The sequence below is a fragment of the Leucopleurus acutus genome (assembly GCF_964270905.1).
Source record: "Leucopleurus acutus genome assembly, chromosome: 18".
In the NCBI taxonomy this organism is placed as follows: Eukaryota; Metazoa; Chordata; class Mammalia; order Artiodactyla; family Delphinidae; genus Leucopleurus; species Leucopleurus acutus.
In genome coordinates this window covers 52634270-52658546 of record NC_139160.1, presented here as the reverse complement: position 1 = coordinate 52658546, position 24277 = coordinate 52634270, and the positions used below count along the sequence as shown (strand labels likewise).

Below are 24277 nucleotides of genomic sequence, written 5' to 3'. Positions count from 1 at the left end.
TATTCATGATCATCCACCCCTCGGCTTCCCACTGTCCAAGCCACAGGGTTAACCCCTTTAAAACAGCCCAATGAGTGGTGCAAAGGGTTAACGGCCAGGGCTTCTGAGTGACCGCCCGCCAGACTGCCCCATTCAGCCCACTGGCTGCTGCGGTTCGTTCCTGTTTCCATCCAGATGGTGTCAGTGTTGGGCTAATAGAGACTGCAGTCCGTGTGGACAGATGGCCCCAACTAGACCATCTGCACGCCAGACATCAGTGGGAGTTTCCCCCCTCCGTCTCTAAGGGCTGCAGGGGCCGCCACAGCTATGGGGCGGGGAGGGGCATCTGGAGGATCCACATACTCCACAGGGCCTGGAAGCACCCACGTTTCTAGAGACAGTGGGCTGGCGGGCAGGGTGCTCCTGTGCGACAAATGGGTGTGTCACTTAATCAACGTGGGAGTTTAAGCCATGACAGAGGTAGGTCAACAGAACATATTTTTAACCCACCGCTTGGTAGGAAGGGAAGTTCTTGCCAGGATATATTGTTCCTTCATGGGAGGCTGTACCTGGAGGGGCTCTTTGTACACAGCAAGGAGCTAGTGCTCTCTGGGGGTATCAGGTTTCTGCCCTCTTCCAGAACTGAGACCAAAATCCTAGGGGTGCTCTCTCCTTCTGTTGTCTCTGCCACACTGCCCAACCCGTACCTTCCAGAGTCACACATGCCTCTAATTCAAATGGTAGCCTGCTTGGGAGATGCCCAGAGCTTTCATCTGCTTCACTAGTTCACTTCTGCCTGCTTGAAGGGAGCTTGCTGCTCTGATTCCCAGGCCCACATGTGCCCTTTCTTTACCAGGAGGTATAAGGGACAGAGGCACTGTGCCAGGTGGGAATAAAAGTCCTCCCAAACCCCAGAATTCCTACAAAGGCTTGCACTTCTTTCACCTTCTTAGGGGTTAGACAGGCTTGCACCTTATCAATCACAGCTTATGGGACACTCTGGGTCTTGCCCAATGAAACGACTCCCAAAAACTTCACAGTGGTGCCTGGGCCTTGAGTTTTCTGTGGGTTTGCCGCCCATCCTCTCCCTCACAGATGTTCCAGTAGAGTCTGCAGAAGGTCCTGCAGCAGCGACAAGACTTCATAGGTTAACACTATATCATCAATGTAACAGGCCATTTTTCTGAAGTGGGGAAGACGAACAGGGCCAGATCTTGGGCTACCATCCCGTGACATACATGGGATGTCAGGTAGCCCTGGGGAAGCAATTGTTGCCCCTCCCACGTGAAAGCAAATGGATCTTATGACTAGGTGGCCAGCAGTGTACTGAAAAAAGCATTTGCTAAGTCTGGGACAGCATGGTACATTCCTAGGACAGCAGCCAAGATATCTAAGATGGTGGCAATGTCGAGCACAGCCCCTTGGGTGGGAGCAGTACCTTGTTCAGTGCTCTGTGGTCCACGATCATCTGCCATGAGCCATCTGGCTTTTTCACCAGCCATACTGGGCTGTTGAGAGCACTAAGGGCAGGACATAAGATACCCAGTTCTTGAATGGTTTCTTTTATTTCCTTATGCCCCCAGGCAGTTAACATTGTTTGACACTTACCACTCTTCCCCAGGGGCAGTAGATTTACTGGTTCCCAGTTGGCATACCCCTCAGCACTGGTTTGATTACCCTAGCCTGGAGGCAGAATTCACTGACAGAGGTTTGCAGAGTTTGATTTTGTAGAATATCAGTGCCCAATCTGTTCTCTGGTATTGGAGAGATAAAAACCTCGTATTCTCGAGGGGGAGAACACGCAACTTGCAGTGTCAAAGGGACCTTCGCCCTCCATAACCATTGATGGCACTAAAGGGACCAGAAAACTTCAGAGGGTGACCATGTATTAGAGTACATTTGGCTCCAGTCAACCAGAAATGTCACCTTTTGTTTACTTCTGGGGGAGTCAGTGAATAGTGAACTCAACAGGATGCCTCCGATAGCCTCCAATGGCCGTCACCTGGAGGTGATCTTGGCCTGCATCCTATACTCGGGGCATGGTGGCAGGGGGCACCCTGAATAGGACTGTATCCCTGAGGCCTCTGCTGGAGCAGGCAGGGCATCGGGGATGGTAGGGGCAGATGGGCAGGTCTGCACTGTTCAGGTTTTAAGGGTTTCCACAGGAGACCAACACTGTGTTTCAAGTGGGTCCTGGCAGCAATGAGGTCAAACCACATTCGCTTCCGCATTACTTTTACAAGATTCTTTACAGCCATTTGGTATAGCCTTTCGGGTTTCTGAGCTCCCTTTCTACCTTGGGTCTCTCCCATAGCCTGTACCCGTTCCAAGGATTTGTCATTTCCCCCCTAGATCAACAGTAGATTGCCTAGCATCACAGATATCTTGCCCACCAAGGGGCTCAGCATGGATATCAGTGTCCAAGCTGGGTGCTGGTGGCAGACTGGAGTATTTTAGCCTTCATTCCTGCAGTGAATGTGGCCTGATCGGGGCTTTCAAAAACAGGGGTGTGATTGGTCTGTCTCATTCCCAGCTCCCTAAGAACTTATTGCACCTCCTCTATAAATTTCCAGGATCCCACATGCCTAGCGAGGGCCCCCTCATTGGGCCAAGCCTCCCCACAGGCTAGACTAATCCGACCTGTAACAGAGTGAGGACATACTGTGACCCCACCCAGGGGAACATGCAGGCAACACTGAGGGGCAGGGTGTGTGGCTATGTTGCTCATTTTCTCTGCCTCTTACCCAGTCATAAAAATGCCACTGTTCCCATAGCTACACTAACTTTGCCTGTTTACTTTCCCTCCCTTTCGCTGGAACTTAGCAGCTATATCAATAAGCTCAGTGGGAGAAACTTTTCTCATCATGAACGTGTCGTGACTTAGGGGCTGCCCTGTCGACTGGGGTTGTCGCTGTGCTTTTGCTTTCCTTTCTATTAGGGTCCCATGGCACCTATGTCTTAGGGGGCATTTCATCCGTTTCACTGTCAGTCACAGCATCCTCCCCTTCACTCTCCTCACTTTCCCAGGGATTCCAGCTCGTATCCTCCCGATCAGCCTCTGTCACCAGCCCTCGGACCTTCAGCCGTGGCAGGTAGCACCCTCCTAGGGTTTTAAAACCACACCTAAGGTCTTCAGCCTCGCGTCCTGCTCTCCACCATGTCTGCCTGCCCAGAGCTAGTCCTCCTGTAACCTCAGCTCTTCTTCCCGCTTTCTAACTCCAGCTTCAGCCTCTAGCTGGGCATCGGTGGCCACCCAGCAGTCCAGCAGAAGCCGCCCGCCGTGCAGCCATTCGCTTCCTTCCAGCCCGCGGCGTGTCCTGCACAGCTCCTCAAACCAGCGCGGGAAGCCAGCCGGCGCTCTCGGCTTCCCCAGACGCGCGCGGTGGTCCACGGGCATCTAAACCCAGGCCACCTCTCCCCACACGGAGGTCAACAGCCAACCTGGGATTTTCCCTACAGATGCCTCTTTCCCAAGATTCATTTCTTCGGTCTCCTGGCTGGTTCACCAACTGTGGAATGGCAAACTCTGGAGCTTCCCGGGTGAAATCTAAAACTAGCCCCCATACCCAGAGGGCAAGGAGAAGCCAAAGAAAGAGGCAGCCCGCTCCGGATTGGTAGGTGGCAGTTTTAACAAGCAAGGGAATTTACTTACCAGGCTTGCCTTGGCGGCCGCAAGACAAGTAGCTGTCCGCCCCTGCCCGCCAGCATCTTAAGTGTGTATAGAATCCTTAACGGGGTTTAGTCAGGTATGCATCTGAATAAGCTCAACACCACATTGTTCTCAAGCCTGCATCCTTGAAAACTGCTCCCACTGTGTGAACAGTGGGTGAAACATACACTCAAAGGACAGGGGAGGGTGTGAAGAGTCTCCAACCGCCCTGGTCCAGTTACTGGGTCAACCAGTGGTCACATCCTCTCAATGACCTCCTCCAATGCCAGATACATCATGTAAGTGAATGATACAGTATTTGTTTTATGTGTGTCTGGCTTACTTCACTTAACATAATGTTTTCAACTTTCATCCATGCTGTAGCATATGTTAGCATTTCATTCATTTTTAAAGCTGAATAATATTCTATTGTATGTATATACCACATTTTGTTTGTCCACTCATCCATGGATGGACACTGGATTCCTTCCACCTTTGGCTGTTATGAATAATGCAGCTATGCACGTGGGTGTCCCTGCTTTCAGGTCTTTGGGGTATATCCCCAGAAATGGAATTGCACTACATGCTGGATCACTGGGCTCCCTTTCTCAGTTTATCTCAATTCCCCTGCGTCTTCAACCTTTGCTCAAAGCCAAGCAAAACCCCATCCTGGGATCCATGCTGTCTTCACTGTCCTTGCTGCAGGTGGCTGGGCTGCTGGAACAACTCGTACAGCCACATAGATTGGCTGGAGTACGGGGCCCACCACACTGCCCATCAATTCTTCCATTGCTCTAGAACTCCATAGCCCACTCCCACCGTGGCTATTCCAAGCCTTTACTGCACTCCTCCAGCCCCACACCTTCCTGGATTCTCTCCACTCAACACCTTACTTCACCTCTTAAAGTGAGGTTTCCCAATCTCCTTCATTCACATTGCACCTTCATGATTTTTGCTCTAATCATTTACCCTGGAACTATCATTTAGTATGTCTCTTTAAATCATTTAATTTTTAATTATTTATTTATTGGCAATAACATCCGGAAGGGTCCCAGTTGTGCTATACAAGATTTTTTTTTTTTTTTTTTTTTGGCTGCGTTGGGTCTTTGTTGCCGTGCAGGCTTTTCTCTAGTTGCGGCGAGCGGGGGCTACTCTTCGTTGCGGTGCGCAGGCTTCTCATTGCGGTGGCTTCTCTTGTTGCGGAGCATGGGCTCTAGGCGTGCAGGCTTCAGTAGTTATAGTATGCGGGCTGAATATCTGTAGCTCGTGGGCTCCAGAGCACAGGCTCAGTAGTTGTGGCGCACGGGCTTCGTTGCTCCGCGGCATGTGGGATCTTCCCGGACCAGGGCTCGAACCCGTGTCCCCTGCATTGGCAGGCGGATTCTTAACCACTATGCCACCAGGGAAGTCCCCAAGATATTTTTTCTATAACACAGCTATTCGAAATGTTCATTCAGACACCACTTACAATTATTACCATCAGTAGGTATACCATAATTTGGAAAACTGTCTCCTGTGAATGAGATGAATGGCAATGAGAGCGTACCTGTTCATCCTCTACAAGCTCTCCTACATCCACACCCAGGAGATCCCACCGTCTGGAATCTTAACTCCATCACCCATTGTCCTATTAGGAAACTTGGTCCATCAGGAGCCTCCTCTCTCCTCCCACATTTTGACCTCTTTCAGCTCTTCTGGTTCCCATCTCTTGTGCTAGGACTTCGTCACCTGTCCCACTTAAGTCTCCACGCTCTTCTTTCATCACACCCTACTTCTTGCACAGAAACACTAAACTGCTTGAGTTTTTAGCACATATTGTTTTCTCTCACCTTCTTACCGTTGCCCAGGCTCTTTTCTCGGTCTATAATTCCTTTCTCTACCTCCCCACCTCATCTGAAAAAAAAAAGATAAGAATCTATGGACTGAAAGAGGATAAAAGGTTTGATTTCTTTCTTTTTATGATCTCTAATTTTAAATGGACACAACATATGGACAAGTTATATACATTTGCTCAGTTTTACCACCATCCCTCATTCCCAGCCACCATTCTTTTATAAAACTCTATTATAAAATTTTTAATATTTTTTCCATTCTTTACTCTGGCATCAAAAGACCTTGTGGATGTATAATACTGACAATAACACTACCAAGTCCACAAGTTCAGCTCTGAGTACAAAGTAAAAGAAATGTGTCCAAAATGTCTTTTGCCACAATATAAAGTTGCTCTCAGCAGATATAACATATTTTTCTATGTAACATAAATTAAATCTTTAAACCATATCTTGTTGCTAAAATAAAAGTGCTCTCTAATTTTATCTAGATATCAGACAATATATTTAGAAAGTTTGTTATACTTAATATAATGATCTTTCTATTACCAATTAATAATTATAGAATTACTATATATAATGCTTTTGATTTGCTCAAATTATTTGACCAAGGTAATCTTTCCTAGAAGACTTCAAATGGATGGATGGATTTCTTCCTAAGTTTTATTTTTCCAAGGTCACAGGAGGAACAGAAATTTTAGTTTGCCACCTCAGTTTCCAAGTCTAATACCTGCAACTTTTTATTGCAACAGTAAAGCAGCAGAAATTACAAGAACTTTCTTTCTTGCTACAGACTGCCCATAAATCCTACATTCCACTGGATTCTGGACAGCGGGTACTGGATGAGGCACATTTCAAGTGCCAGTTTTTTATAGAACATGTCTACAAAAAGATTAATCATTTTAATGTTGTTCATAGTTATCCTTGAAACCTGGCACGCTAGTAGTTAGAAAATATCCTATATTTTACGCTTCAAAGTTCTCAACCTGTAAGAACATTTTTTGTTCTTTCACATATCTCACATCATTTCATCGCAACCATAATCTTGGTTGTGTGGCAGGTGCCCTCTTTTCTTATTCCACTTCCTTCTGAGAGAGAATTGCCTTAGTCTGCATTTGGGGAAGCCATATGCTTCAGGGGAAGCTGGGTAATTCTGCCTCTGCTGTGATAATGAGATTGCCTTTGTCAGTGACTGGTTTGTGAATGACAAAGAAATGTGAGGGCAAATCTCTGAGGGACCTCTAGGGAGGTTTTAAAGCACACTAGGGGAACCCCTCTCGTTTCCTGTCTCTGGAAGCTGAAGCCACAGAGGAAGAAAGTGAGTCCATAAGAGGCTGTAGGCCGAAGGCCCAGGCATTAAAGGGAGTGGACGGAAGGGAGGAGACAGAGGGCAAAATACTTATAAACAATAGACAATATATACAAACGTAAAATAAATATATAGAAAACATACAGAAAAGTGTACAATGGCACGCTGACATAGATCCTCAATGCAACCAAAACTCCAAAGCAGTAGCACACCTCAACAAAAGAGAGACTGATGCAAAAAACATCAAGGAATGAACTACAACTACACGTATCCCCTCACCATGTATCCTCTCTTACCGACTCTCTTCATCTCCCCCAACTGTAGCAACTTTACCTAGTCATGGGGCTGGGGCGTTACCTGGATCTGTCCAATACTCTTCTATGCCTCTTGTTTGTGTCACAGGGTTATTATACTTGGGTCCTTCAGAGTTCTGATTTTTGACACTGATTTTCTTACAACTCAACATTTTTTATCTTCAACTACTGTCCCTGCCATGAATGTCATATGTGCATTTGAGAACATGAAACTAAAATTGACTTTTTTTTATTACTCAAGACCCTTACTTGATAGTCCTGGCATTGCTGTTCTAATAAGCAGACGCTGAGAACACTTAGTACTACCTTCCCTGCTGCCTGGCTAGAGAACGCATGGTATGACTCACAGGCAGATCAAGGAAAGAAGTATAGATTAATATTTTAGGTTATCATCTCGTTACACTAAAGAAAAGTTTGCAATTATTTTGATATCTTATTTCAAAATAAGTATGAGAAAATGTAAGACATTTTCCTTTAACTTATCTTAAATAAGTGAAATAGAACATTTATTGATGATGTATTGATGAACAGCAAACTTATTCATGAAAACCCTGATTCATTTTTATTTTCAGTTTAATTTTGACATATTGTGAGGGCTCTTTGTTAAAGATATGATGTTAAGTTAAAACATTTCTTAAGTATATTTCCAATGGAACAACCTTATCCAACAAAAATCCAAAGTTCCAATTTGCCCGGCCAATTTGACGTAGTCCTGATGTGGATGTAGATCAGGACTGCAACAGTAACATGGGCATTAGTCACAACCTTGCCTCTTTCTGTTGAAGAACATTTCCAGTTTGCACTGGGAGCTGAATATTTTGCCCTATATGGGAACAGCCCTACCCAGGCTGCCTGCATCCAGCGTTTCAATGCAGTTTAATACAGTCCCTCCACACAGTGTCTTTTCCTATCAGGTTATTTTCTCCTATCCTGGATTTCAGAGCCAGGTGACCTAGGTCAGCTCACCACAATAGTGCTTCCTTATATAAGAGCTTGATGGGAAAGAATAAAGTCTGCAACTTGTCAACTCATTTCTGCTTGTAGCACTGCCAAATTTGGGGGCAAATTTCACTTCTCTTTTGCTCTACATGCCAATGAATGGTTGGGCCATCCTTGGGGCTCCCTTATTCGTTACTCTTCTCCTCCCATTCTGTCTGTCAAGTGAAGTTCTTTGTTCGAGACAATACACACAAGGCACTGCCGTAAGATTACTCAGCCTGCTGTGACAGTCAGCTTGACCATTAGGGTCCCTGGAGCTGACCAAAGAACCATGATCAGAATCTTCATCCTTTTGGCTACTGTTGAAAAAAGCACTGATGTCATATTCCATACAGTTTATAGGCTGTGATTTACCGCTGCTGGACAATTATTGTATTCATCGTTTAATTATTACATATAAAGCTGTCATGAACGTCTGTATAAAGAATTTTTTCTTCAGTTGAATTTTTTCCACGTGATAAATTCCCATAAATGAGATTATTAAAACTACTACAAATTACAATTATGACAATTGTATAGAAATAAAATTGAGGGTAAAACATATTTTAGAAAAAAAGAGAACACAACTTGCCTGAAAATTTGTGGCAACTCTGCGTGGGGTCAAGACCTGGGAGGAAAGTGTCAAAATGAAAATTGTATTGAGGTAATGAGATTAGGAGTGATTTTTTTTTTCAAAAATTTATAAAATGATGTTAAATTTTGCTGCAATTTTTTAAAAGAGCACTGAAGTTTTCTAATTATAGGGGACATGAGTTTCTCATTGAAAAAGTATTTATTCTTATTCTCTAAAGAGTATGTGGAAAAAGAGTGGGTTTTCTTCAGAACATTAGAGCTTTTAATAGTCAAACTATACTGGTATTGTTTGCTGGGGTTTCAATAGTTGAAAAGTATCTAAAGAACAATAACAACAACAAAAAGAATCTCAAAGTACCCTGTTTTTATTGTGCTGCTCTTTGTCATAAATGTGCACATTTGGGGAGTTGTAATAATGACTGATCTACTAATGCAACATAATTGAATAATCATTTTTTCATATTTTAGTCTTCATTCATTCAGATTTGAATTTAGTTTACATCTTGTATGTAGATTCCAGAGGAAAGACAAAGCAAACAATGAGAAGGAAAACACACTGAGGGTTGGGTGGATTTGCTTTGTGTGAACAAGTAATAAAACATTTCCTCTATTTGTAAAATTGTCTTAAAGGATGGAGAATAGCATTAATGCGTTCTAGTAGCTTACTTTAAATCAACATTTAAACTTTAAGTCTTTATTCCTTTTGCTTCTAAGTATCATTATGTATCACTTTGTCCTTACTTCGACAATTAGGTAATCTCTAGCATTTAATAGGAAGCTTTTATTTTATGTCTAGAATGCCCACGTTCGCTAAAGTAGATACTATTTTTAAAACTTAATATGCCTCATTAATTTCATTCTGAAATCACAGTACAAAAGTGCGGTAGACTGCTGCTGTGAATGCTGGGTGTTTTTTTTCTTTTTTTGGAGGGGGGAGGTTGTGTGTTTTGGTTTTGGTTTGGCTTTTTACTTAAGATTTTATGCTGTATGGTGTGTGTGTGTGTGTGTGTGTGTGTGTGTGTGTGTGTGTGTGTGTGTGTGTGTGTGTGTGTGTGTGTGTGTGTGTGTGAGAGAGAGAGAGAGAGAGAGAGAGAGAGAGAGAGAGAGAGAGAGAGAGAGATTTGGTAAGGTTCAGCAGGGGAAGTACAAGGAAAAAGAAGTTACAAGAAGAAAGTTTCAAGTTTTGCAAATAGGTCACTCATTAAAGTTTATATGGTAAATGCAGGAAGGCTCATCCCGGGGTTTTATAGAGCATTCTGGGGGGGCAGAAGCGTCGGCAGAACCCAAAGCTTACGTGAACCATTGGTCTTTCAAATACCCCTCTAACTCCTCAATGAACATTCAGCTACTCCTTACCCTTAAGTAAACACACTCAAGAATCAAAGGAAGACAAACTCAGTTACACAATTCAACAAACTATTCATTTCTCATGCACCTTTTACAGATATGTGAATGCTAAAGAATGCTGGACCTGGAGGAGAAGAGGGATGTACAATAAATTACTTAAGGAATTAGCAGTACTTTTTATTTTCTTTACTTAAGAATGTCATCTTTTCCATTTTTAAAGATTTTCAAAAGTCACCCCCAAATCTGTGGCATGATCAACAACAATATACACTAGAGATGGAAACATCTAAGATTTTTTAAAGCATTTTTAATTTTTATGGACATGGGCAACTAAATAGATGATCTGCTTCCTTAGGAAAGCATAAAACACTTCTCCAGTAAAAGCTAAAAATGATTCCTACCTCCAAGAATCTTGCTAGCTTTATTTCCCAGGTATTTTTAGAAAAATTTCAGTTTATGGGCTCCACTGTACCTCTGGACTCTTTAGTCCCATAATTCAAGGTCACTACTTCATAGTTCTCTGGGTAACCTTGTTCCTAGAATTCCCCGTCCAAGCTCCCATCACCAGGGAGGGCTCTGGCTCTTATACTTTCCACACAGCATCAAGTTCAGGGCTTAATAATCATAAGGCTTTACCTGCTTCTATTAGCATTCTTGAGATACATTAAAATAAATAGCCAATGACTAAAATTGCTTGGATTTTTCTCCACTCTAAATGACTTATAAGATTACATACTTACTTGAACAGTCACATGAGAATTTCTTGACATTATTTTTCCTGGTTTAGATTTTTAGTTAACTACACAATTGAAATCCCTGTTATATGACAAGAGATTTTTGAATGAAACCTGGAAGTTTCACATTATGTTTTGAGACTGGATCTTAATGAGTACCTTCTGTTTTAGAGGGCTTTCTCTGGACAGGAAAAGGAGTTGCTGCCTTGTTACTGCAGGCAGAGTGGAAGCCCAGGTCTCCCGCTCGGCCTGCACTGACACCCAAGGAGGGGGCCTCCTCATTACTGCTGAGGAGGGAAGGTTATTCCAGCTCCTCACATGGTGTCCACTAACCCTGAGGAGGGGTGGTGTTCTTATCACTGGATGGCGAAAGTCCTAACTCCCCTCTAGGCCTCTTCTGACACCCAAGTGCAAGCTCCCTACCTGGCCTTCTCAGCCCAGTGGAGGGAGGGTGCCTCGTTACAGCCTGGCAAGCATGGAAGTCTAGACTCCTCACTTCGTTGGTGAAGGTAGCAATGAAACCATGTTTATATTCTGTGTGTTTGGCTGCAGCAGAGTGGCTATTGTCTAACAGTTTTCTGTCTTGTTAGGTTGGCCCTTTCCTGGTCCTTTGTAGAGAGATCAGAGTTTTGCTGGGGGCTGTTTGTGTCTGTGGCCTTTAGTGTTTCCGGGATGCTGGCTTCTTTGGCTCCATGTCTGGGATATACAAAGCAAGGAAAACTCAGGGAACTCACCCCCATGTTGTCTCCTTGGTCCCAAGGTTCCTGGCTGGTCTGCCTTCTTCCCTCCACCTTTTCTTAGTTAGCTATGTTCTACGTAATGTTCAGATACAAGCCTAGCAAAATATGTGCAAGATCTATATGTGAAAAATTACAAAACTCTGACTAATGAAATCAGAGAAGAACTGAATAAATGGAGAGAGTTTCCGTGCTCATGGATGGGTAGACTCGATATTATCAAGATGTCACTTCTTCCCAACTAGATCTATATAGATTTAATGCAATCCTACCTAGGATAGACTTTCACATATTTGGTCAGAACTGTTTTGAGAGCAAAATATTTGGGCTTTGAAGTTAAATGGAATTTGAGTGTAAATTGTGGTCATCTCATAAATGGTACAGTTTCTTCAGATTTTGTTCTAGATAAAATAAAACTGCCTAAAAGATTTCAGTTGAGGACTCCAGCTTCTAGGAAGACGGAGTAAACATACTTTCCCTATTCCTCCCACTAAATACAACTAAAATTCCTGCTTTCACTACATCTGCATCAGAATTTTGCTACAAGTTTTGATAACTTGTGTTTTCATTTTCATTTAATTCAAAATATTTTTAAATTTCTCCTGAGATTTCTTCTTTGACCCCCATGTGTTATTTAGACGTGTGTTGTTTAATCTCTACATATTTTAGGATTTTCCTGTTATCTTTCTGTTACTGATTTCTGGTTTAATTCCACCATGGTATGAGAACAAACATGGTATGATTTTTATCCTTTTAGATTTTTGAGGTGTGCTTTGTGGTCCAGAATGTGGTCTATGTTGGTGAATGTTCCATGTGAACTTGAGAAGAATGTGTATTGTGCTGTTGTGGATGAAGTAGTCTATGATATCAATCATATCCAGTTGATTGGTGGTGGTGCTGAGTTCAGCTCTGTTCTTACTGATTTTCTGCCTGCTGGATCTGTCCAAAAATCCTGCCCTAAAAGACTTCAAATATAAGAATTCAGATAGTCTTGCGTTTGAGGCATGTGTATTGAAGACAGCTAATGGGACATCTAGTCAACAGCAGACCTAATGGGATGTATATTGTGAGTTTCTGAGGAACCCCAGATTTGGGCAGAATTGGGCAGACGTACTCTCCCCAGGTAGTACTGGACCGTGGCTGGCTTCCCTGGGCAGGGGTGGAACAGAGCATCCCTGGAGAACAGAGCACAACTGGAATTCCTGGGAACCACTAGCTGCAGAGAGGAAGAAGACAAGTTGAGCAGAGCATACCCAGGTATTTACATTTCAGATTTACCCATGAAATAAATTATTCCCCTGGGGAAGAGCTAATAAAGAGGTGGATGAGGTCAGGAGTTATACCAATTACATTCCCTCCACACAGATGAAACATCAAAAGTGGTGACCTCCCACCCCTTCCAAAAGTACACATTAAATCTTAAAAAAAAAACAAAAAACAAAACTCACAAACATGTAAGATATTAGCATTATTGGAAACATTTTCCCAGAATTTGAGGACCCAGAGATTTGTCAACTGTAGATGAATGGCTGAAGTTAATACACAGGATGAAGCTCACATTACAAGTAATTTCTCTTGCAGAATATTTTATATTCAGCCTTTACTCTTGCCTTCAGACAATGATAAACTAGGTTTGTGTTAGCCAAGAAATGGTAAGAGAGGAGGGGGAAAGGAAGAAAGGTCAGGAAGGCAGGGAGGTAAGAACAAAGAAGAGACAGGGGGAGAGAAAGGCAGGGAAGAGGTCATCACTGTTAACAAGGAAGTGTGAACAGTCCCAGGGTTTTTCTACCCAGAGTTGAGAGTGTGGTCAGTTTCAGAATCTGGACCCTGAGCAGACAAGAGGTATTTATCTCTGTAGGGCTTCTTTATATCTTATTGCTTTAACTTTTCTCTGGTAAAAATTATTTTTGTCTGGGGGAGAGAATTTGGGGTGGGGAAAAATGTATTTCTGATTAATATTAAGGGGGAAGGGCTTCCCTGGTGGTGCAGTGGTTGAGAGTCCGCCTGCCAGTGGACAGGGGACATGAGTTTGTGCCCCGGTCTGGGAAGATCCCACATGCTGTGGAGCGGCTGGGCCCGTGAGCCATGGCCGCTGGGCCTGCACGTCCGGAGCCTGTGCTCCGCAGCGGGAGAGGCCACGGCAGTGAGAGGCCCGCGTACCACAAAAAAAAAAAAAAAATTAAGGGGGAGCATGAGGCAGCACTCAAAGCCGCAGTAATCACTGCAAACCCACTATGGGGAGGCATCTGTGCAAGGCTTTCCTGGTGTGGACAACCCGTGAAGCTCAGCGTCCACCTCGCACTAGACCGGAGGGCAGAACCAGGGCAGGTGAGAGTGGAGACTGTGGGTTTTCTTTAGGCCCGTATGAGCAGCAGGGTCTTTACCTAGAACCCTCCTGACTCAAAAGAAGAATCAGACTTATAGTTTCATTTCTAAAAACAAAAACCGAGATCACGCATTTGGGAGCTGGATCACTGTAAAGGGAGTGCCTATTTCAGCTGGCCACTTCCGTTTGTTGTTTTACCAAGCAGAGATTTGAAAATGGCACCTGCTTCCCCTGGCAAGGTTTTGTTGATGGCCAGTGTGGGTAGCACTGAATGATCTTTGAGACGGTGGTTAAATTGTTGCTGTTGACATTTCCACTAAGCCCAGATCTAGAAGCAATTGTTGAGAAGTTCGTCACTCTGTGGGGCTCCCAACTGGAAAATCAAGAGAATGAAGGGGCAGAGTAAAGCAGATGTAAACCCACTGCTTTCACACTGCTGTTGCAATGACTTGACTGACAATCAATAAACCAGGTGCAAGGAGCTTAGATGGTCAGTAACCCTGTGGGCATGCAAGACTTCTAACTTCTTTTTCATGTTGGTGGCTTCTGATGGCCTGAGCAGTTCTCCTGTCAATTTTGGGGAAACAGATAGTTATGCCTGTGTATAGTTTGAATTGCTCTTAAGTATCAGTAGTAAAAAACTTGACTAATAACAACCAAGCAAATAATTTATTTTTCTCATTGAGCAAAAAGTTGGAAGGTAGGTGGGTCCAGGGCTGGTGCAATGCTCGATGATGTCAGGGAACCTCATGGCTCCTCCTTCCTTACCACTCTACATACTTAGTCTACCAACTGTTGCCTCAATGGCACAAGATAGCTGCTTAAGCTCCAGATGTCACACTTGAGCCCAAGGCAGGAAAAATTTGGGAAAAGGAAAGGAGGGGCTTTAAATATCTGTTGCTTTAGTCAGAGAACCCTGGGACACAATTTTGGTAATGAAGCAAGGAAAATTAACTTTAAACCCAGAATCATTTTGTTCTTCTCTAAACCTACCCAGGCTGGTTATCCTCATCAACCCCAACCCCTTTCCACCTAATAACCTGGTTCTAGAGAATTTCTCACCAAAACAGCTGTAAGAGATCATAAGACAGGACATTTAAATGCTGCAAATACCTGATCCTGGAGCAGCCCAGCTCCCAAAGGCCTTGAAGCCACAAGTCACCCTTCATCTAGAGACTAAAGGACCACGGAAATAAGCCTTGGTTTCTCAGGAGTAAACTACATTCGCAGGAAGAAATAATACTCTCCCCTGAGAGCTGCCTCCTGGAATATAGAGAAAAAGGCACATTCTCTCCAACATTGTGCCTGGGAACATCTCACCTTGATGAAATTAGAAGTCATGCTGACATCACAGAACACAGGGCCATTCTAGTAAAACAATGTATGTGGAAAACGTCTGTGAGAGTATATGATAGTTAACAGTGGTTACTTCTGGAGAGGGAGAGGGAGTTGAGAGACATGTGAAAAGGAGATATCACAACTGATTCCCTATACTTCTTGTACCCGTATATTTGGAGAAGAGGGTGCTTATACTATTGCTGGCTTCTGAAGTTAGTAATATGTCAAGCGGTAAAGTGAACAGCTCCAACGACAGGTGGAGAATCTCGGACTTGACTTTTTAAAGGTGTAACTGTGTGCTGGGCACACTGGACTATGAAGTTACACTGGGCCTGGATCCTACCCTCAGTGGAAGTGACTAGGCATGAATGCAAATTACTCCGACCCAGAATAGAAGGTGAAGAGGTTCAGGTGCAGTATCACGGGAACTGAAAAGAGAATTAGTTCCTTCTGAGCAGGAGCAAAGAGATGGTAAAATATGAAATGTTTAAACATACTTGCACACTTCCATCTTTTCAAGATCTAGTTCCAGTGTCATCTGTGCAGTGAAGGGTGCCCTAGTTCTCTCAGAGATCAATTACTCAGACCCATGATGTTTGTTCCCATCTATCTCACGTTAGCACCTTTTTCGGTTTATAAATCTGCTTCCATTAGCCTCTGAGCTAAAGGGCAGAAAGCATCTTACATACCCAGGGACACACACAGATCCCGGCCCTAGCAGCTATGCCACCCACCCCAGCCATCCATTCATTCAATTTGTCAAGATCTGTGCTAGGTGCTGGGGAGGTAAGCAAAGCTGAATACGAGAAAATATCCACCACTGGGGACAGAAACACAAAAATCAACAGTGATGGCGCAGTGTCATAAATGCCTTGACGGGAATAATAGAGGGGTCTAAGAACCAAGAGGACCAGAGTCAGGGCAGGAGGATGAGAAAGGCTTCCCCAAAGAGAGAATTTAAGCTCTTTTGGAAGAAGATGGTAAGAGGAATAAGGTAGGAGATGGATTTCATGTGGCGGCAACAGCATGATCCCTTCAAGAACTATGAACTGACACTCAATAACATCTCACCCCAACTATGATCACGGTAGAGTCCAAGGGACTTGGCTCCAATCTATGTGTTTCCCTTTCAAAGTCATAGACATTAAAAAAATAAATAAATCCAAGACTAAGAACCCATCATTCATAAGAGAAAGCTGGTGAAGTAATTTATTCTAGAATCAGAAACCACCTGCCCACCAACCTATTTTCTGTTCACTTGCCAACCAGGATTTCAGTGCACTGGCTCCCTGAGCAAAAGCAATGAGTCACCAATGATAGAGTGACAGCATCTCATCAACTCACAGCGGAACTCTGAGGAGACTGGCCTGTAGGCTTCCGAGCTTCAGCCCAGAGACGTGTGCGCGCTTCCTCTGCCCCACCAGCTGGAGCGCTTCCACTCTTTGCATAACTGGGCCCCTTAAAATCAATGGTCATCTAGGCAACTGTTGCTTTAATTCCACTTGCCACAGAGGAGATACAGGGAGCCAGCACTCGATCAACGTGATGCTACTATAATCACCCTTTCCAAAGGGACTGGCAGATAAAATGCCCACATCAGGCAAGGGCTTACTTCAGGTCCTGGAGGCATTTGCTAACACTAACTGGCAGCCCAGTCAGCAAACACACTGAGCCGAAAGATGTAGTGTCTACCTTTTTCTTTGGCATAAATCTCACCTAATCCTCAGGTACATATTGTGCTTCCCAACAAACAGATGGGGAAACTGAGGTGTGTCAGTTAAGCAAATTGCCTGAGCTTGCATGAGAGCTGATATTTGAGTCCGGGGGTAATCTAGCTCTAAAACCCGGTCTTTCTGTTACACAAAGCTCCCTCTCTTAGTCATCCACAGGCTCCTCAAGGATAGAGAAGGGAAGATACTAGTGGAAAAACATTATACTTTTTTGAGGCGAGAAAAATCAACTATATGGTAATTAATCCAATTCTGCTCACTTTACAGGATTATGGAGAAAGTAACTGCCTTCTCAGCACAAACAGTTCTATTCTGTCCCAACGCTCCCACACTGCCCTGCAGATACAGCCCTGCAGAGAGTCACACTGTGTGTTTAAAGGCAGGAAAACCAGAAGGCTCTAAGTGAGAGAGGTCATGAAGCAAGAACTCCAGAAATGCTCATTAACCGTTTGAGATCTGTATTACGTGCCTTTTCCTTGCCCTGCAAAGTCTGACTTATGTGTTGATCCTAACACTTGTAACTTCCTATCACTTGTACACAAGGAGATAGATATAGAGAGAAACACATGATAAGAGAGGCATCAGCAGGACTACTAGACCAAAATCCACAACTTCAAACTATGGGAAGGAAATGTGCTGTCACAGGGCAGATGTATTGCATTGGAACCTCTGGAAATTGAGGCTGGGATGTTAATTTCCCCCCAATTCCCAGTTGACTATAATGCACCATATTGAATAACAATCACAGCTCTAGAGAGATATTCAAAGAATCATTCAATCAAAAATTCACCTCTGGAGATCCTGTAGAATTAGGGATATGTATGACCCAGCTGTCTCTTAAAAGTTCATAACTCTCAGCTGAAAATGGTATTTAAGGTGAGGGTTTCAGCCATTTTGGCGAGTTACTCAGTTTTTCTGGGTCTTTCCCACGTATACATGTTATTAAACTTTTGTTTGATTTTATCCCGTTTGAAAAAAGAAGGTTCATAAATCTCAGTGAACTGACGCTTTCCACAGTCTCATCATTTTAAAAATCTGGATTTAGGAAGTGATATTTCACACTTTATTATATTAGGATGAGTGGTCACCAACGCTTGCCAGCAATTAAGGGTCTTTAGGTCTTCTCTCTGAATGAATAAAATGGGAATTAAAGGTTTACAGCCCAAATGCCAGTTAGTCAAACCAAATCACTATGCAGGAATTTACATGGCTGAGAAAACTCAGTTTGATGGAAACGAAATAACGTATTTCCACACTAGGGATTTATGCACAAGTACAGTTCTTATACCTCTGAAGAGTTCATCTTTCCAACAAGGTTATTTGTTACTTTTCACATTCTGAGTCCTCCAGATTGCTTCTGAGCTTTGGGCAAACTTTTGTTGTACTTGCTGATCTCACTATGCTTCTCGTAAAGCTAAAAGAAGAAAAGAAACTGCTTTAAGGAAGGATAGTCTGTGGCCCTTCTCGCTGTCACTAAAGGTAAAGCACTGATTTAATTAAAACAAACACGAAGGAGTAGGAAAGTAATAAAGTGGGTTTGTTTGTTCTTTTTGTTTTGCAAGCTTGAGAGGAAAACCACCTCCAAGATTATGTGAACCAATGTGTGATCTGGGCTTGCTATAACCTCAGCTGTTAAAGGGGCAATAGCCCTATCTCTTCCCTATTTAGCTGCTGAATTTTTTTTTTTAATGGTTTCCATGAAAACTAAGTGGGTTTTTTAGAAGCAGGTAGCTTAATCTCTCAAAACAAAAACAAACAAAAAAAAGAAAGCTAAGTTGAAAACATCAAGAAAGAAAAGTGAAAACAAGCAAACATGTTGAGTTCAAAATAAACATTTTCTTTTTAACTGCTTAACTTTTACGAAGTATGGAATGAGCTTTTTCTGTTTTTCTAAATAACTTTAGGGAAGGTTGTATTTTAGGCCATATGTCCCAAATAAGAACACACACCCATAAGCAGGTCTGATCTATGGTGACGACTAATCTTTTGCAAAGTAGAAAGAAACATAAATTATCTTCATAAAGCTGATGCTTTTGCATTTATTAAAATTAAACTGCAATCTATCTCCCAACATACAAATTACTGTGACAAGTTAAATGATGTTCCCACACTCCAACCTAATTCCATGCCAGTTGTTTTCATGTAACATAAGTTTGATCATATAAACATTTTGTGAGGCCAAGGTGGCGATAATATATTGTGAATCAAACTGATTTTGAAAAACATGCATGACAGGTTCACATTTCCACATTTACTGAACTTTATTAACACATATAAAACATGTTTTATATATGGGCAAGGACATTCAATACTAAATGGCACATTATCCTCTAACAGTTGAACTTTATCAAGAATGAGGTTTTAGAATATAATACACTAATATTTCATGACTATTTGAAGAATTAAATAGCAAACAATTAAAATAACAATTAACAGCAGTTTAAACATACAAAAAGCTCACTGTTTACTACTGACCATAAGCGGAATCATTCCAATACAACTTCTATTTAAAAAAAAGGAAAAAAAAAATAGTACCATGTGTGTTCTACAGGCCAAAAAAATGGGTGTCTAGGCAGGGCTGATTAGGTGACTCCTGCCCTAATACTGCAGTTACTTCTCTCAAAGGGCAGTGGGTTTAGGCAGTCACTTCGCAGCACAGTATAGAGTTATATACAGGGTGATCATATAATTTCTCCTCCAAATTAGGACACTTATGAGAGAGGAGGCACTACATAAGGTGAGGAAATAGGAATAACCAGATCTGTTATGAGCAAACTCAGGATATATATGTCACTCTAGTTAAATACAGTATCAGATGCACTATCATTACCTTTGTGCTTTTGGGGACAGTATAGACCAGTTGAAAAAAATTATATTAAATTAAGAAACCCTGAATTTTTCTCCAACTGGACTTTCTGAACTCCACTTTTCCTGTCATCAGAGGTTTTGCTGGAAATATTAGTGATTATTTTCTTAACAGGTTAAAATTTATGAACTTCAAAGGCATGGGATATAGCTTATAGACTCAAAAGGCTAGAGATTAGTATTTTTTTCTATTAAAAAGAGATTTTCATTTTAACCAACTATAATAGAATTTGTCTTTTAATTTCTAAGATGTATCCTGAACACATTATATAGAAAATGTATTTTTACCTTAAATGCAGTTTACTTCATAAAAACATAAAAATGGATTTTTCTGGCCATAACTAGCTTATTCAAATATAATAGAAATAATGTAATATATTTTTTGTATTAACTTCCGAGCTCCAGTTCACACTCATTCAAAAATTGTTTATAGATACCCTAACAAGGATTTTGATTTTCAATCTTTAAGGCAGGGTGCAAAGGCAATTAAGTATCTCCAAAACACAACAGCAGCTATTCTGTCCAAGCTCACAGGAAATGAAGGGAAGTATGTAGGATCTGATAAATCCAGAAGAGAATGTTGTTTTTTAAAATAATATTCTGATTCTCCTGATTGGATGATGAGATTTAAGACTACCAATGAATTGTACCAATTAAAGAGGATCAGGTAACATCACACTTGAATCTTACAGATTTGGGGGGGGAAAAAATCAAAACAAAAAGTGAAGTTTTGACATTGGGTCAACATCCACATGCAGAAACTAAGTATTAACGCCACAGAAACAAAAATAAAATTTTAATAAATTGATGTATGATAGATGATCTAGATATTTTAACTTACTATGTATCAAAGCTTAATTTCATTAAAAACTATTACAAAGAACAAAGTACAGGTCTACAGGAAAATTAATGTGCAATAAAGAGACCTAGCATGAGTTCACATTTCTTCTAAGTAAATTTTAACTTTAATTAATTTCCAAATCAGGCAACTAAATCAAACATTTTGTTTCTTTACCCCAGGCTATTGTTTTACTTCAATGGGTGTAACACAGGTACTTTAACAAACAATAAAAATTCTAGCAGGGGAGGAGAATAAATGAGGGAAAACAAGAAAATAGGAGGCTCAATTAGCAAAACAAAACATGTTTTATTTATCAAAGACAATGAAATAAATCAGAAAATACAGAGAAATACAAAAAAAGTTATAAAGCGTAATAAATTTTATTTTTTCAGAAATGGAAAAATGACCCTGAATAGTTTCAGATGTATCTTTTAGTAGTCAGTGTCTAATAATAAACAAGCAATATATTTTATATGTTCTATATAGCTGTATCAACTGATTTTTAAGTTTAAAAGATAATTCCCATCATTTTTAATGTTGCATTTCAAAAGCAAAGATATAACTGAAGAGAAAACAGATGAGACATAAAATGATTTGTAAAATGTAGTAGCTTATGAATGTAAAATAGATTCCAGTTGTAATAATATTCACACACACTCTCGCAACACACTCACACCCCTATATTCCACAGACACATTTCCATAACTTGAAAACAGGTATTTCACATATCTCAATTCAGGAAATGATTTTTACAGGTTAATCCTACAATCAGAAAGCAAGAAGCTATTAAAAGCACAAGTTTTTATTTGCTAAATTAAACTATACATCTAAAGGAAAAAATATTACAATGATATTTAAAGATACTTTTTATTGGCTTTTTAAAAGACAAAATGCAAATGAGAGTATCTTATTCAGAAAATTAATTTTCAAAAATGTCTTAAATGAAATAAATATACTATCTAATACAATCTCTTCCTGCAAGAATCTCTAAGATGAACAATGCTAAAAACCAAACTTCTCATTTGAGAAACCCTAAAACTGTCAAGTCCCTTTAAAAAAAAAAAAAAAAAAAGATTTTGTTATAAAGGACATGTGGCATACCCACATTTTCTTAAAATTTGTCCTAAAACTATCTTTAACACCCAAATTTTCTATATATATTAAGTTCACTTAATTTAAAATGAATGAAGAGATATCTATCTAGACACAATTTCTAAGAAAAAGATGCAGAAAGTAATTTATGCATGGTTATTTACAGAAAGTTTTGCTAAATAATAATGTAAATATTGGTTCAACAATCTGACAAAGCCTAATAATCAGCACTGCAGGTTTCGAAAAACTTTATATATAACAAAGGATGTTTCAAGTGTAGAGTTACTAGATAAATCTAAGAGCCAGAAACTAAAGTATTTGACATGGTTAATAGTTTCATTTTTATTATGTTAAATGTCAGGTCAGAAGTCAATGGCATTTACACGCTGGAAGACTGTTTATCATTCAACTCTTTCAATTATATCAAACACTGATTAATCAAATGTGACTGCACTTTACTGCTCCCACTTTATGGTTTCTTTCAAGTATACCCAAATCTTTTAAATGGGCACATATGCAACTGTGCAAAACAAATGAAATATAAATATTTAAGAGAATGAACAGAAATGGCTTTTAAGCATAAACCACTCTGCCATTCAGTTATGAAGCTCTATCTTTTCCTCACTAATTTGTCTTCTGCTTTTAGTAGTCTTCTATCTTATTAAAGTTGCAGGTTTACAGACGATCTGGAAATTTCACATTGATACAAGAAAGGAATGTCTGGTCGATGCAGTCTAGGGACAAAAAGAATTAGCCTTAAAATGTATTAAGTTGCAATTATCTAAACGACAGCATAATGAAAACCGATCTTATAAGCAGTATTACATCAAGTATATAATATCCTTTTGATAAGAATGACATAAGGTAGCATATATCAAAATATATTCTAAAGTTTAGGCTTCTAACCATCTAGAAAATATTTACATTAGAGTTTAAACTCTTGAAAATGCAAACAAGGTAATCACACTGAATATTCACAGAATATCATTTAAGTTAGTAAAATTATTTTGCCTTTTATCTTACAGGTAATGCCGACAAACTCTTAAGGTCACTGCTTGTAAAGACATTTTACCAGTTAAGGAGAAAATGTGACATCTTCTAGGGGTAGGAAGAAACCTTAGTGGAACATTTAAAGTGATATTTAAATATAATCCAGAAATGCAATTGTAATCATTGTTCTCTTCAGCAGAAATAAGTAAATCATGTCAGCTTATGTAAAACTCATATAAGCATAAAATTTAAGCAACCAAATCACAAACCATACAATTTATTTATACTTAAGTCATAGCAACTTGAAGCATTTTGTACTTAAAGATACATCCAGAAGTTAAGTGTTTTAGTAGACATTTTGCTTATGCGGTTCAACTACTTTAAAAGTTCAAATCAATGAAGTGTATGGTACTTGCTTTAAAAGTATCAATAGTATAGCGAGTAGAGATATGAGGTCTCTTCATGTGAAGATCTACTAGTTGCACAATAAATAAATGCCTTTACTATAGACACAGCCTCCAGAAACTCACTGGATAACCAGTAAGACAACCTCTGCTCATTTCTTTATATTCCCATTTATTCAAGTTGCAGCCTTGGTTGTTGATACAAACTGGCACACATTAAGAAAATAGTAACAAAGCTCCTATTTTCTTCACACAACTTTTATTCATTGATCCAGTTTGTTAAGATCAGTGCATGGCAAGTTGCTTTTCAATCAGATTTGTTTTTTTGTTTGTTTTATCCACCAGATATCTATGTGAATTTCACACTGTTTTATGCAAAATGCCCATTCTCTCTGTGTAAGTGCTTTGTCATATTTTGTTTTTCAAGCTTTCAAATGCTGTGCTGGTGGTTACTTCGTATACATCCTGTGGTCAAGCTTTAAAAAGAAATTTAAAAGTCTGATTTAAAGTTTCAGTTTACTCATAATACATTTTTAAAAATTAAAATGTATGAAATTCAATTTTTAAAATGGAAGTTATCTTAAAAGTTCACAACTTCTTAAATTTCAGTAAGTGACTGTTAACAGTATAAAAATCTATTAAATATGCTGAATTTGAGTAAACAACATGAGTACACATTAAGCATTTAATATGCATCTGGTGAATTTGAATACAAAAGGAATAAACAATTAATATATTAATATTTCTTACCTCTATAATAAGAAGAAATATCTTGTTCTATGAGCAGCTGCCATGCTTTCAGACATGTTTCTGACTTTTAGATAATTAACAAATCCTCTGAAGAAAAGAAGCAGGCCTGAGAAGGTTGAAATAATACAGATATGTTATGTTCTTACACAGAAAGGGGACACAATACATTTTAGATAGACAATTATAAACAAGATCCTCTTGGTCTAAGGAATTTAACGTGTAGGATTACAGTCATTCCATAATATATTTTACATTATAATGACAAATCTATTGTAAGGAAATATAATAAAATTTAACTGCCACCCCCAAATTCTTTCAATTTGTTACACCTAGATGTATCTAAAGTAAAGTAAATCCAGCCATGAAAATCCAAAATTACACAAAAATACACACTTACTAAATTATTTCTTAAAAAGCAAAGCTACCTAATGCATTTAAACTGATTCAACTCATAGAAGTCCCATTTTATAC

General features: G+C 40.3%; 1 protein-coding gene across 4 annotated transcripts in view; it reads right to left on the bottom strand.

The window, feature by feature from the left end:
- Nucleotides 1–17919: 17919 nt before the first annotated feature.
- The window catches only part of NDFIP2 (Nedd4 family interacting protein 2), a gene marked incomplete at its 5' end in the record, with an annotated part of 67168 nt that continues 60810 nt past the window's right edge, over nucleotides 17920–24277 (bottom strand). Inside the window, 3 exons of one of the 4 annotated variants that reach the window (XR_014326919.1) lie at nucleotides 17952–18054; nucleotides 18153–18278; nucleotides 23807–23912. Coding sequence is in view for 3 of the 4 variants with exons in the window: in XM_082859595.1 (XP_082715721.1) it covers nucleotides 23809–23912 (104 nt within the window). The other 3 variants (XM_082859595.1, XM_082859594.1, XM_082859596.1) reach the window with 3 other exon arrangements.